This window comes from Trachinotus anak, unplaced genomic scaffold (assembly GCF_046630095.1).
Source record: "Trachinotus anak isolate AG129_WGS33_773 ecotype Australia unplaced genomic scaffold, CSIRO_AGI_Tana_v1 ptg000008l, whole genome shotgun sequence".
Taxonomy (NCBI): Eukaryota; Metazoa; Chordata; class Actinopteri; order Carangiformes; family Carangidae; genus Trachinotus; species Trachinotus anak.
Window position 1 is genome coordinate 14270618 of NW_027273859.1, and position 14055 is coordinate 14284672.

The following is a 14055-nucleotide window of genomic DNA, read 5'->3' on the forward strand; positions in this document are numbered from 1 at the left end:
ATACCGATGCGCCGTGCAGACCTATGGGAGCGCAGGGGAGGCAGAAGGGGGAGGGCAGAATATCTGAGGCGGACCTGACTCCATTTGTAAGCAAAGATCTGATACGGGGGGGGGGAGTTTTAGATCAGGGCAGCCTCTGCGTCCGCTAGGACAAGAAGGAGAGGAGCGAGATAAATGAGGAAGAAGCTGCAGCCGCTTTGAGCGGGTCTCAGCCTGTAGCCGGCGGTGGCGGGAGGCAGCGGAGCGGACGAGCCGCTGTCTGCGCGCAGGACAGCGCAGCGAGAAATAAACAACCCGTTGATATTTCAGAGCTGCACGGGAAACATGGTGGATTTTTGAGATCCTGTCTACACGGCAACAGTTGGACAGTTGGATTAAAATAAAAAAAAAAATTAATACAAGGGAAATCAAATCAAACGTGCAGAGCGCGCAGGAGCAGGATGAGCGTGTTTTCTGCAGAGACAGCAGAGCAGTGCGTTTGAGGTAAAGGGCCTCAGAGCGACCATCCAAAACACACACACACACACACACACACTAACGCATGCATGCCAGTAAAGGCTGTGGTTAGCTTATTTGGTGTCAGTGATATATGCACTTTAAGAGATGCTTCCATTTTAAACACCATGTGGGCTCAACTCAAAATTTAGCTATGGAATTTAAAGCTTCACTTATCAAGCATTGCGTTTGAAATAGTCTACAAAATGTCAATAGTAGTGCTATTAATATAAACCACTGTGGATAAAATAGCCTATAGTCTAGATTGTTAATATCACGTTAATATTCATGATCAATAACAATCCTAGCCTTCCTCGAAAACAATGTTAAAGTTCAAGTTCATGCACATTTAATCTCCTTTTAAGTGGAAGCCTGTAATTAGGTTATTGGATCAGTTAGTGTGAGGCATTGTAATGCGGGCTAATGTGAGTCATTATCCTTATGCTAAAGAGAGGACCATAGATTATTAGTGGTTTTTCACCACAATATCAATGAGTGTAGGTTACCTACACAATAAAGGCCAACATTTAGCAGCTCTTTGTGGATCCTTTAACAGTTTCTCAGCCAAATTTCAACTGTCCAGCAGTTTGGCTCTTTATAGATTATAGCTGGAGCATCTGTGTTGAAAATTTTAAAATTAAATATTTGTATCACAGCTCTGAGTTCTGTTTGAGACTGACCTTAATTTGCCCAAACAGACATGCTCCAAAATATATTTCTTATAACTTTAATTTGAAATGTTCATTGACGACCGCACAGTCTGTCAAACAGCTACAACATTTTCTTATCCATATCCAAAAAACCCAAACCAAATGCACATAATGTGTGTGTGTGTGTGTGTGTGTGTGTGTGTGTGTGTGTGCGTGCGTGTGTTTGCGTGTGTGTGTGTGTGTGTGTGTGTGTGTGTGTGTGTCTCAGTGGGACATGGCAAACGGAGGGGACCAGTTCGGCCTTGCAGAGCGTCCGGACTCGGACTGTATGGATTCCCCAAAAGAAAGCAAACAGGAAAATCCCAGCTACACCTTAAACTCACCGGCCTCACCGCAGACAGCGTCCAGCCAGCAGGTACTGTGGATCCTAATGTAAATATCGATTTATTGATTATTGAGTTCGACTGATGTTATGCCTGTCTTTGTCAAAACAAGTTGGGGCACAAGGAATTTATTGCTGCCGTAGAGAGAATACTGAATTTACCAAAAACCACTAAAGCATTCTATCTAACAGGCTACAGGAATCACTATGAAATTACTACATATTCCACATTATTTTTTTTAATACATTGTGCAATTCATTGTCTCGCTTTAGTTTGACTTGCAGAAGACTTGCTCTGCATTTGTAGTGAGCACCGTTTGTATTTTGCTGCAGGGAATGGAGGGAATCAAAGTTTTCCTTCATGACAGGGAACTCTGGACGAAGTTTGATGAAGTGGGAACTGAAATGATCATCACCAAAGCTGGAAGGTAGGAGGAAGAAATAACTATCTGTTGACTGCATAAAATAGATTCTGACTTTGTGTGTATCTGATTTAGCCTTTCATGTGTGTGTGTTTTTTTTTTTGTTTTGTTTGTTTGTTTGTTTGTTTTGTTTTTTTAATGAAGCACTTCACTAAAACATAGGAGGATTGAATGAACAGGAATGATTTTTATTCTTCTGGGACAGAATCTAACATATGCATACAGCAACAATGCCCTCAAGAGACGTTTTGTCTCAGCAGCGCTCAAGTCTATGTGTATTTTTTATTCATAGGCTTTATTAATATCTAACATAAGGTGTTTTTCTGATCTAAATCTCCTTGTGTTTTTTCTTGAATGTGCGCCCTGCAGGAGGATGTTCCCCAGTTACAAGGTGAAGGTCACAGGCCTCAACCCAAAAACCAAGTACATACTCCTCATGGACATTGTCCCCGGGGATGACCATCGCTACAAATTTGCAGACAACAAATGGTTCGTATGACAACACTTAATATTTGTCAGACTGACCGTCCAAATCCAAACTCAAGACAACACTCCCAAAAGCTGTAATGGGCTGATGTAATGAAATGTAGGCTATAGTAGTGTTGACGTGTTGAGGATCCCGTGGAACCGTGGAAGCGTATGTCTGCGCAGTCAGCTCTCCCATAAAAGACTCATTATTATGTTTATTATAATAGTTAACCTTGTTATGGTAGTGGGCTCACAGCAAAAAGAAAAGAAAAATCAATAGCCTAAATCTATTTCATGATCAGTGATTATTTGGCCCCACATTTTCACAGTTGAGACTGTCGCCTTGTTGCCACTGTATTTATGAGACGAATGTGTTTCATTGATGCAATACGAGTCTAATAAACCGGCCAATGGAAATCCGGCTGCACCGTGATGTTGTGGGTTTATACCCTCCGCTCCGTCCTCCGCCTGCGCGCACCGCGTAAAGGTCGGCTCCCTCTTGCAGACTGGGGTGGCCTAGTTCCCCGTGTTTCCCCCCGGTGTCTGCCCGCCGGTGCAGTCAGAGTGTGAAGGGTTCACCGGGCGGACAGACGCCGCACACCGGATTAAGTTCTCTGTGTGTTGTGCTGTGGGGGAAAATCCGAGCAGCCCACTGACTCCACAGTGAGAGCCATCACAGCCCTGCCTCCTCACAGCACCAGACACTCGGTTATTGCAGTGAAGCGGGCCGGACACCGGGGTCCGTGGATAAACCCACTGTGACACCAGGTCCCAGCTCAGAGCCTCGATCTAATGGAGGAGCTCGGTGTTTACAGAGAGAAGTCGGTGCTACAGCCCGGAGGCATTTTCCACAGATAAAGTTTGTGTGTGTGTGTGTGTGTGTGTGTGTGTGTGTGTGTGTGTGTGTGTGTGGGTGTGTGTGTGTGTGTGTGTGTATGGGGGTGGGGGTGAATCCTCTCAATAACAGGCTGTACATTTGTTTACAAAATATCATGCATGCCATTTTATTTTATTTATTTTCTGTTTCAACTACACACTGCAGAGTCAAAACACAGCTACACGCAGATCTACAGCACGTTTTAAACACAGCAACACACATGATCACTATTTCTTCGAGGCTTCAGAGCGGCTGGCACTGACTTTACCGTCTGCTGCTGTTAAAAACGAGACAACAGACCCCTCCAGATTAATGTGGCCCCTGTTTTGTGGCGATTTATTTCAGCTGCAGCAGAGAATAACAGAGGCGACGGCAGGTGTGGAGGAGACCGAGTTCATTTGGGTCGGCTGAGCTGAGGTCCAGATGTGGCTAACTGTGTAAACTTCTGCAAAAAAACACGGTGCATTTTGAGTCTGTCTAATTAGAGCCCCAGATAGAGCTTCTGCAGCCGGCGGCAGCTCAGGCCTCCTTCCTGCGCGGCGGGGCACCGGGCAGAGCTGTGCACGCCGGCTCGGACAAACCACGGTGACCCACTGAGAGTCACTGCCTGACCCTTTCTCTCATCTGCTCCAATTTTCTTCTTCTTTTCTTCTTAGGTCGATAACGGGAAAGGCAGAGCCCGCGATGCCGGGGAGGCTCTACGTCCATCCGGACTCCCCCGCCACCGGGGCGCACTGGAGCCGCCAGCTCGTCTCCTTTCAGAAGCTCAAACTCACCAACAACCACCTGGACCCCTTCGGACATGTGAGTCTTCTTGATAGCATTTCTGAAATGTGGTGGATTTCTGTTTGTGTGCAGGCAAGTCAAGAAAAATGTGCTGTTTATGTGTTTGAACTAAAAATAAATGTAATCAGAGTCTTTGGAGCAGGTTTTATAGCCAGGCCTTTACTTTTAGGCTGCTTCAATAAAACGTCGTTTGAAAGCGTGTATGAGGACACAAATCACAAATATCAAATATCCGTAGTATGCGTTTTAAATAAATAACTGATTAATGTTTTGAATTTAAGAAGAATTACTGCACAAACTACAGCCGCAGGTCCGGTTCAGCAGACAGGCTCCACCCGAGGAGCCCATTGAGTCCTCAGCTGGCAGCACAGACTGTGTACCTCAGCAGACATCACAACACGGCACAAATCAGAGCGGACTCACCCCTGCCAGGCGGGCCCGTGGTCACCGCGCTTCACAAACGAACAGAAACATCACCATTTCAGACCTGGTGAATTAGAGGTGATGATTTCAGTAGCTTTAAAGTCCATCAGCTAATGCATGTCACAGGCGGACACGTCGCTGCGATTAAACTGAGCCCCCCCCCCCCCCCCCCAGGATAAACAAACGCGCTCCAATTAAAAACCACTTGTGGAGCCGTCGGTGTCGTGGGAAATAGTTCAGACCGGGAGTTGTTATAGTTTTACATCACTGGTATGTCCAGGCCAAACCTAGCCATGTTAGAGCCTGTTGGATAAAAAAAAAAAAAATGCTGCGGTACTAGGTGGTCACAAAGTACACCAACCTGTCAAGAAGTAACTTACAGTATTGCTGAGCTATCTATTAATGGTTAATAAAATGGTTAATGGCCCAACCGCGCCCCGGTTTCGGGTATAGAAAAGGGATGGATGGATCAGTGAACAAGGAACATCAAATTGTACTGTTCAGATTTAGACCTGAATATCCTGTCCTGTGGAGTCTGGTCTTACATAACTGTGTGTTGTAGGTTTGGTTTTGGTTTGGGTCAGAAATTGGTCACAGATGTCACATTTGATCAATAGCTAGAAATAAACAATGTGATATGATTCACTAATCAGTTCCTTTCTTATGTATGATTTTCTTTGTGACATTTATATCAAAATAAGACCTTCATGAGTTGTTCTTCAAACCAGAGCAGGTAAAAAAAAGCATCTTGTTATTCCTATAGCTATTCATGCAGAACTCTTGCCCACAGAATTTGTAAATCCTGGCTGCAGTCTTGGAAGGAGGCCATGTAAACAAAATCGCTTATTTGTTTTTCATGTTGACTTACATCCGTTTTATCCTGCTCATATGTAAAGCACAAATCTTTGTTTCATGTCAGCTAAGAAATCTGGTTATCTTGACTTAAGGTGGGCCCAACCTTCACATGGTCTCCCGTCCAGTCCAGTTCAGGTCCCAGCATCTGCCGGAGTGTTTCTTGAAGCGCGGAGACAGCTCTGTCAGCCTCACCTTCTCAATCTCTCCCATGTGCAGATAATACTCAACTCCATGCACAAATACCAGCCTCGCCTCCATATCGTCAAGGCGGATGAGAACAACGGCTTCGGCTCCAAAAACACAGCTTTCTGCACCCACGTCTTCTCTGAGACTGCCTTCATTGCTGTGACGTCCTACCAGAACCACAAGGTAGGCTTTGCACGCTACTGAGTCGGTGTTAAAGGTCAGGAACTAGCCTGCCCACATGCCAGGATAGTGCCACCTAAACCTCCTGTGTGGATGAAACTACAGTAAAAATATTGGCGCTTCCAAAACATATGAATACAATAAGGTCACGGTGAGTTTTAAAAAAGCACAGACACACTGCAAGTCCTGCTAGGAATGTAATAATAATAATAATACTATAGTGATGTTTATACATCAGCTGGTGTTTGAATATGAAGTGTACTGGTTTTCTACAGGCTGGAGCTAACGGCAACCTTGAGATTATTCTAACAATTATGGAAATAGAGCTCAGATTCGTATGTGCACAAATCAGATCTGTTCTACTGTCAAGTTTGAGACTATTTAGATAAGTGCATGAAGTTTTGCCTTTGGTCACTGAGCACACTCAACTTCTGCCTCACACACTCACACACACACACACACACACACACACATACACACGCATACGGACCCTCTTTCTCTGTTTGTATTAAGGTCTGTATTTTGTGTCCAGAAAGTCAATTTGCATCTTCTTTGTTTATGTGTCCTTACTCAGTATTTGTAAACATGTCCAAAAATATATTATCCGTGTGTGTGTGTGTGTGTGTGTGTGTGTGTGTGTGTGAGAGAGAGAGAGAGCACGTATAAGTGTCGGTCTGTAATGACCTGTTTCTTTCCCTTGATCTTGGCTGATCCAGTTTCCTTTGTCTTTGTCAGACAAAGACAAATTGCTAAAGCTTTAAGCCTTGAACTCTGCAGATAAACTTTTCACAAGATATCTTCAATTTGTTCACATTTCATAACAAATCATAAACAACATAAATAAATACATTCTAGCTAGACTATTTTTCTACTAAGTTTTGCAATGTTTTTCTTTATTTTTATACAGTATATCTTGTCGGCAAAAATTCTCACCTGAGAAAATAGAGATGTAAATTCAGCTCATTTTTATGTTGTGTTTATATTTTTTTTAATCTATCCTGTAATAAAAAAATTTGCTCATAAACAAAAGTTAATATATATATTACATTCCACTGTATACACACACACACACACACACACACACACACACACACACACACAGTGTAATGTATTTACATTATGAGTAGTAGTAGTGGTAGTAGTGCTGAGTTAGTAGGACAAAGTTAATTATTTTAAGTTTTGCAAATTATTTATAATTTTCTGAGCTATTACATTTGTGTATGCAATGTGGTTATTGTGTAAAAAAACCCTCTATAGTTCTATCATACATACAGAAACACATAGATTAGATTCCACATCTGTATAGAAATGTGAATAGAATCTACAGCTGTTGAGCCAGTAGTGTGGTGGAGGTCGATATCAGTATTATCGACGCTTCAAAGTTTGTTTGGACCTGAGCTCGTGTCAGGTCTCCAGTCCACTTGCCTGCTCGCTGATGGACATGGTCTTTAGCCAAATGAAATCCTTCAAAACCCGAAGGTTTCCCTCCATGACATCAGTGAGAAAAGTTTGATGACTTAACATCAAAGCTCTCAGCTTTGGACCTCTAAAAGCTTTGGCCTGAAATCCTTAAACCTGGCGAGTGTTTGTGTAAACAGTTTATTCTGTGTCAGCTGGCGAGAACATTGTCCACTCCGTTAGAAACGTCAGTGGCTGAGGAATGTTGGCCGTGCACAGCTTCGGTAGGGCTGCTTTTAACATCTGCGGGGCCTCTGACTAATAGTAAACTATTGACTTTCAGTCAATGAAGAGAACAGTTAAAGACTGAATGTGCTTTTGCGCCTACCTCTGTCTGTGCGTGGATGAAACTGTGTATTTGTTTGGGCCTGTGAGAGCCCTGTGGTGTAATACTAGTGTCTGAGCGAAAGGTTTTTCTGTGTTTCGTCCTCAGATTACGCAGCTGAAGATCGAGAATAATCCTTTTGCAAAGGGCTTCAGAGGCGGCGACGACAATGAGCTGCACCGCATGGCCAAGCTGCAAGGGTGAGTACAGCTTTGTTAGCGTTTTTTTGTGTTTCTAGTATCCGTGTGTTCGTGAACATTTATAGAAAAGAAAATCTATTCTTCTCTCTTTCCCTCCCTCACCCGGCGGGGGGAGAGGGGGGTGGGGTTGTTATGATGAGGTACATATGGTCTAAGACGTGCGTGGTTCTGAGTGGAGCCAATTGGTATATAAGATGTGAGCCATTGTTACCTGAAGGTCGATCTCAGCCTGAAACCTTGTCCAAAACCACTGAGCATCAGTCCTTGCGCCGCGCTGATAGATCACGTTGCTGTTGGTTTATTAGACTGTCACTGCTGATCAGCTGATGGCCTTACATGGTGTCTGTTCGTGAGCTGAGCTAATCTTCATTCAAGCCCTGTTGTGGCAGGCAGTTTAGCGATTTTAGCAAGCCAATGGGAGAAGCTGTTACTGAGTGGAGGGAGAGGAAAGAGAAGGGAGGAGGAGAAGGAGGGAGGGAGGGTGGTATTAAATGCAGCAGCCCTGTGTTACTGTGCTGCTGTGGCAGAGAGGAGAGGAGTCTATCTGAAGTGACACACGGATGGATGTTTATTTTTAGAGCAGCAAATTATCTCACAACAGCGCTGACTGTGTGTGTGTGCGCGCGTGCATGTGTATGAGAGAGTGTGTGTCACTGTCTCAGCGAGAGTCAGGGAGATGTGGCCTGCTGTCCCCCACATACCATAGAGTTCACCAAGAGGGCAGTGTGTACAGAGAGAGAGAGAGATCAGAGCTGAAAGGATGGAGACTTGAAAGAAAGAGAAAAAGAAAAGGAAAAAAAACCACAAACAGTACAACCCTGCAGAATTTAATCCACCAAAAATACCTGTACGGAGTCAGGACAGGCAGTTTTGATTTTTGTGCCGCACACCTGAGGCCATAACAACATCAGATGCAAATTGTTGCCCCCGCTGTTATTCTCAACCCACTTCTGTGTTTCTGTTTCAGCAAGGACTACCCAGTGGTCCCCCGCAGTACAGTCCGTCAGAGAGCCTGCTCCACCGGGAGTCCTTTCAGCGGGGAGGGGCGGGGTCTGAGAGGCTCCCCCGAGGCTGTCGGATCCCCCTACAGCTGTGAGAACGGCTTGAACAGCAGCAGCAGCCCCCAGGAGCTGCTGAGCGCTCCCCCCACGCATTACACCCTGCCTCACCCTCCCCTGCAGCACGGCCAACAGCTGCAGGTTTACCACTGCACCAAGAGGAAAAGTAAGTGGAAGCTGTGCATCTCTGGCTTCAGTGCTCTGTGTAAAAGAGAATTACTGCCAGAGTCTCAAGATATAATAACATGTTAACACTGGAGTGTAGCCTTGACTCATTTATTTTCATATTCCCTGAGTTATTGTAATACTTTTTGTAATCGCGGAAACAGTGTTTAGCTCACTTTAAAAATGATTTGTGAATATTATTACACTCCCTAAGTTTCCTTATTCCAAGTAGGAAAATATCACCTGAGCAGACCTAAAACTGATAATTACTGATAATTTTTTTTTTTTTTTTTTGACCTTGAACTACAGATTTTGAGTCATTTCAGGCTGGTTTTATAGACTTCTAAACTTAATGGAAATCATGCCTAGGAAAAAAAGGGCGGTACGGTGGTGTAGTCGATGACACTGTCGCCTCACAGCCAGAAGGTTCTGGGTGTGAACCCGAAACGTAACTACATTGATTTCTTTGTTTTGTTCTATTCTAAGAAATGAAAAAACAGTTTTACATTCATTTGTGCTGTGACTGGCATTCAGTCTGTTTTTGCAGACTGTGTGTAATTAGCATTGCGTGATCATAGAGAAGATCATAAAACTCAGGGGGAAAAACATTTAAGTGTCATCAGGCCGAAAATACTTAAATGTTAGATTCCAAAACATGTTCTAAGACTGCAACTAAACTCAAGATGAGAAACAGGATTTGTATTACACTGAACTGATCATGTAAGGTGGGTATAATGTAGGTGTCAGGTAACCACTGCTTTCAGGCCTCTGACACCGTTTGATTAAAAGAACATGCCCGTCTGTACATGCAGAATTCATCTGAAGCAAGGCACAAAGGGCTTTTTAAATCGGGTCTATGCTGCTTTACAGAAGGGTCTGCACTGATGATAAGTGCAGCCTACACACTCTGTAGTTAATAGGGCTGGGTATTGTTTGAAATTTATTATTTCAATTCAATTGACACTATTGGGAACATTTTAGGATCAAGAGCAAAAGAATATATTTTCAATACTTTGCTTTAAGGAATATGAACGTATACATAAAACATAACCCTTTTTTCATTTAGGTAAAAAAATTACCAAAAGAGTAATTTAATTTTTTTAATAAACAGTGATTTGGACAAATTTTGGTTGGTACCAAGTCATTAAAGAGACAAAATACTTTTCTTCTTGCAACGTAACAGATAAACTGTACTTTAACCCTGGCATCATGTTTATAGCTAAGTTAATGTCATACGTACTCTAAAATCAGCCAAGCTAACTCAGCTTTACTTCATGTGTACATTTTGTTCTCGTCTCTCTTCTCAACTTGAACTGTCTAAAGTCAGAAATTTTGAGCTGGAACTTTCTTAGCTCTCACAGAAAATCAACAGAACATTTTCTCCCTGTCTGTCTGTAGTGGAGGAGAGCTGCCCTTCAGGAAACCGCCAGCACCCGTACAAGAAACCCTTCACTGGTAGCTCACCAAGTGAGGGCGAGTCTTACTATCACCCCTCCTCCTATCCTCCTCCTCCACCTGGTCTATCCAACAACACTGCCCTGGGTCTCGCTGACTCCCCCTACAGCTCAGACATGGGACAGCGTCAGGCGTGCATGTTTGCCAGCTCAGAGCCCAGACTGGATGAACTCAACTGTACATCCTGGTCTTACACCTGTCCGCTCCCTTCTGCCATGACCCCCATGGAACCTTACCCACCTTATACCCCTCATCCTCCCTACAGCTCCAGCCCTCAGGGCTCTCGACTCAGTGCCATAGCCCACCAGAGCTCTCCGCCGCTGGGAGAACACATCGCCCACGACCCCTACCAGAGCCAGAGCTCTGGACCTCCGTCTCAGAGCTCCCAACACATTCACAGCAGGCAGCTCAGCCCTCCTCTCAGAGAGTATCCTCGCTTCACACCCAACCTGTCTCCCCCTCTGTACCACACACTAGAGACGCACACACACATCAGGTGCGGAGTACCAGAGTGGAGCGCAGCCTCCTAACTGAACCAGGGGACGTACCTGAAGGACTGATTAGTGGACAGACAGTCTCAAACTCAGTGAGCCTTCTTTCTGCTCTTCTGAAAGATGCTGCAGCGTATACGGACTAAATATGATATTACCTTTGTAACATAATTGTGAAAAGTGTGATCTTGTGCCGTGTGATGAGGTCTCATCTATTAGCCATGTTTCCCCCCTGTGCTGGACGGAGCCGTGAATTGTGAAAGACTGGACTGGGACATCCATGAAGCTTCAGATTAAACAAACAAAAAAAAAAAAAGCAGCACAATCAAAGTTGTAGTTTATCATCTTTTCATAACTCAAAGACTGGTGTCATCCAAATGTTTGCACTGTGAGCCCTGTTCAGGCCAGACTGTGAACAGCACTAGGCTGTTTTCCTCTCAATGACTCCCACTCTTTGCATTGTCAAGGATGTAAATTGTGACCCAATGTCAGACAGACAAACATTTACTGACCAAAATAATCTCAGCTCTCACAGCAGAGCCTGAGGGAGACATTTTTCTCTTTAGTGGAGCAAAACACAACTCCATGCTCAGTCTCAGTGAAGGAGAAAAGGCATGAGTTGTCTGTGCGCGCGTGTGTGAATGTGTGTGTGTATTTGTATGTAAAGCCTATGTCAGCTCAGCTCAAGGATGCTATGAGTTAATTTCCAATGAGACAGGCAGTAGTAGCTGCAGGCGCTGCACCGTGGAGATAAACAGTTTGTTTAGACCACGCTACAGGCTGAAGGACCTGTAAACACTGTTTCCACTGCATTCTGGGTAAATGCACAACTCAGCGTCACGCAGCTGTCACCACTGTCCTCTCAGTCACCCCCAGCTGACCAATCAGCTTTCTACACTCAATGACAGCCAACCAATGAGCACGCACATCTCTTTTATCCCCAGCTGACCAGTCAGAGCTGGAGTGAAGCGTGTTATGTGTGCGCGCGTGTGTGATGGCCCATTTTTGTTTGTTTCTGAATTATTCATGAGTCCAGTGTTGATCCTTGACATGCAAGGATGTCTCAGCAAACACAAGGAAATACAGTGCTGTAAATGTGCTCTTCATTAGTCTAAATTGGTCCCTGTCATATCCATACACCATTACTCCATTAATTGCTTTGACTAGACTGGGTTGAGTACATTTCCCTGCAGATTCGGGTTTTACTTTCATCCTTGAAGCTAACTGTAAAAAAAACAAAAAAACATTTGTGAATCCTTCCATGCACGCAAGCTGAGATTTTGTTTTATTTCTGTGTCATGAAGCAGTTTTTATATTTCTGTCCGGGTGTTATACATGCAGTAACATGTGAGAAGGTGCGCTAACATTGCAAACCATCAGTATGCAGACAGCAGATCCTCATCATTCCTTGTTATGTATTTGATGTGTGTGCGTGAGTATGTGTGTGACAGTGAGCAGTAAAGATGAAAATGTTTGTGTTTTATAGACTTTTTTTCCTGCTAATAGTATTTATTACTCTAGATTTGTAAAGATAACTTTGTTGTTAACTTGTGAAACAAGACGGTATTATTCAGAGATATTTGTTTCTCTTTGAAGATTTGTTTCTGGTTTCACCCTCCATCTCCAAATGGTGATTAAATAGTTGTGATAAACAAAACATTTCTGTTCTATGGGAATAAAGACAGATTTATATACAGAAATGGAATAAATTTTAGAGAATTTTGCTTAAGTCAATTGGTTGTAGTGTTCTTCTTTGTGGTTAGACGACAAACACAGAAGAGACAAACTATTAACATTCCCGCTGGGTTATTTAAAGTACATTCAGGACCTTGGGAGTGGAAACTCTTTTAAGTGAAGTGCAGCTTATCAGTTTCAATGCATGTATGAAAATGAAGGACCTGATAACAACACTAGCCTGCACCTTTTCCCAAATATATGTTCCAGAAGTGTCCAACAATCTCATTCAACAATGTAGAGAGTATTGTTTGAAGTGTAACAGTGTGTACTGTGCAGTCTTATCAAGTATAAGGGACCCCAATGTCTCCAACTCTTCCATTTAGCAGCAAACCCCTCCAGAGTGGTGTGGGTGTTAGGGTGCTATGTATACCTTGTCCGCCTCCTCTTATCTCTGACAGGTTGTTTGGCATCTCCAGTCTTCACCAGCTGGACCCCCTCACTGACGACCTGCTGCCCAGAGAGGGGAGGGGTCTGCTGGGATGGAGGACAAAGAAAGGTTGGGGTGTGTTGGTGGTCCCCCCTTTCTCTTACATTCCCCTACAGGCCACCATCCGCCATCCTTCCTCTCTCCTGGCATCTCGTGTTGTGTCTCTCACAGCAAAGTTAACTTCTTACACCTTACACCTGCTCAGAGTTTACAACACACATATTTTGAAAGAACAGATGGACATTAACAGAAAGATTTATTGGCAAAGGTTGTTAAATCATTGAACTTCAAACCCAGTGTATTTACATTTTAATTACAAAGTTCTCTGTGTGTCAGAAGTTTTTCTCTTTCTTCCTTTCTCTCTATCTCTCTCTCTCATACACCATGAGGTCGGAGGTTAAGCAGGGAGCTCTTCAGAGCTGCTCCTCCTTAACCCTTCGTCTGCAGTCAAACTCCGGCCAGGACGAGGAGAGGGGGAGAGGAGGGGGAGAAAGAATGAGATCTCAGGGGCCTCCAGCTCTGAAGATGGATTGCATTGCTTCATGCTTGCTTGTACAGTAACAGAGCTCTGCAATGACCTCTGTAAGTCTGGGAGCTAGCTGGGAGAATAAAGCTTTGGGTAAAGTGGTAAAGTAATATTAAACACAGCCAGCTTTTGTGTGTCTGTGTGTGTGTGTGTGTGTGTGTGTGTGTGTGTGTGTGTGTGTGTGTGTGTGTAATCCATCTAAGGAGGACTTTCTCAGACATACTGGTCGGACAGTAGATTGATGAACCTTTGTGATCAAAGAGCCTAAGTGGTGCTTATCGTTATCTCCACGACACCCCCCCCCTCCCCTTCACCCCAACACACACACACACACACACACACACACACACTCCTAACCCCTCTGGCTGCCCTCTACATTTTCTCCTTTTCTCATCCAAAATTACTAATCCATGATGGACCAGCACAGAGCACCGACAACCACATACACACATCTTTTTTTTTTATGTGCACACTCAAGACACCAAATGT

General features: G+C 44.0%; 1 protein-coding gene across 1 annotated transcript; it reads left to right on the forward strand.

The window, feature by feature from the left end:
- The first annotated feature begins 92 nt into the window (after positions 1–92).
- tbx5b (T-box transcription factor 5b) lies at positions 93–11242 on the forward strand. The gene is made up of 9 exons (XM_071482824.1): positions 93–483; positions 1414–1560; positions 1861–1955; positions 2319–2438; positions 3951–4098; positions 5575–5727; positions 7616–7707; positions 8675–8931; positions 10329–11242. Exons 2-9 carry the CDS (start codon positions 1420–1422, stop codon positions 10913–10915), a joined length of 1593 nt encoding a protein of 530 aa, XP_071338925.1. The 5' UTR covers positions 93–483; positions 1414–1419; the 3' UTR covers positions 10916–11242.
- Positions 11243–14055: the final 2813 nt, after the last annotated feature.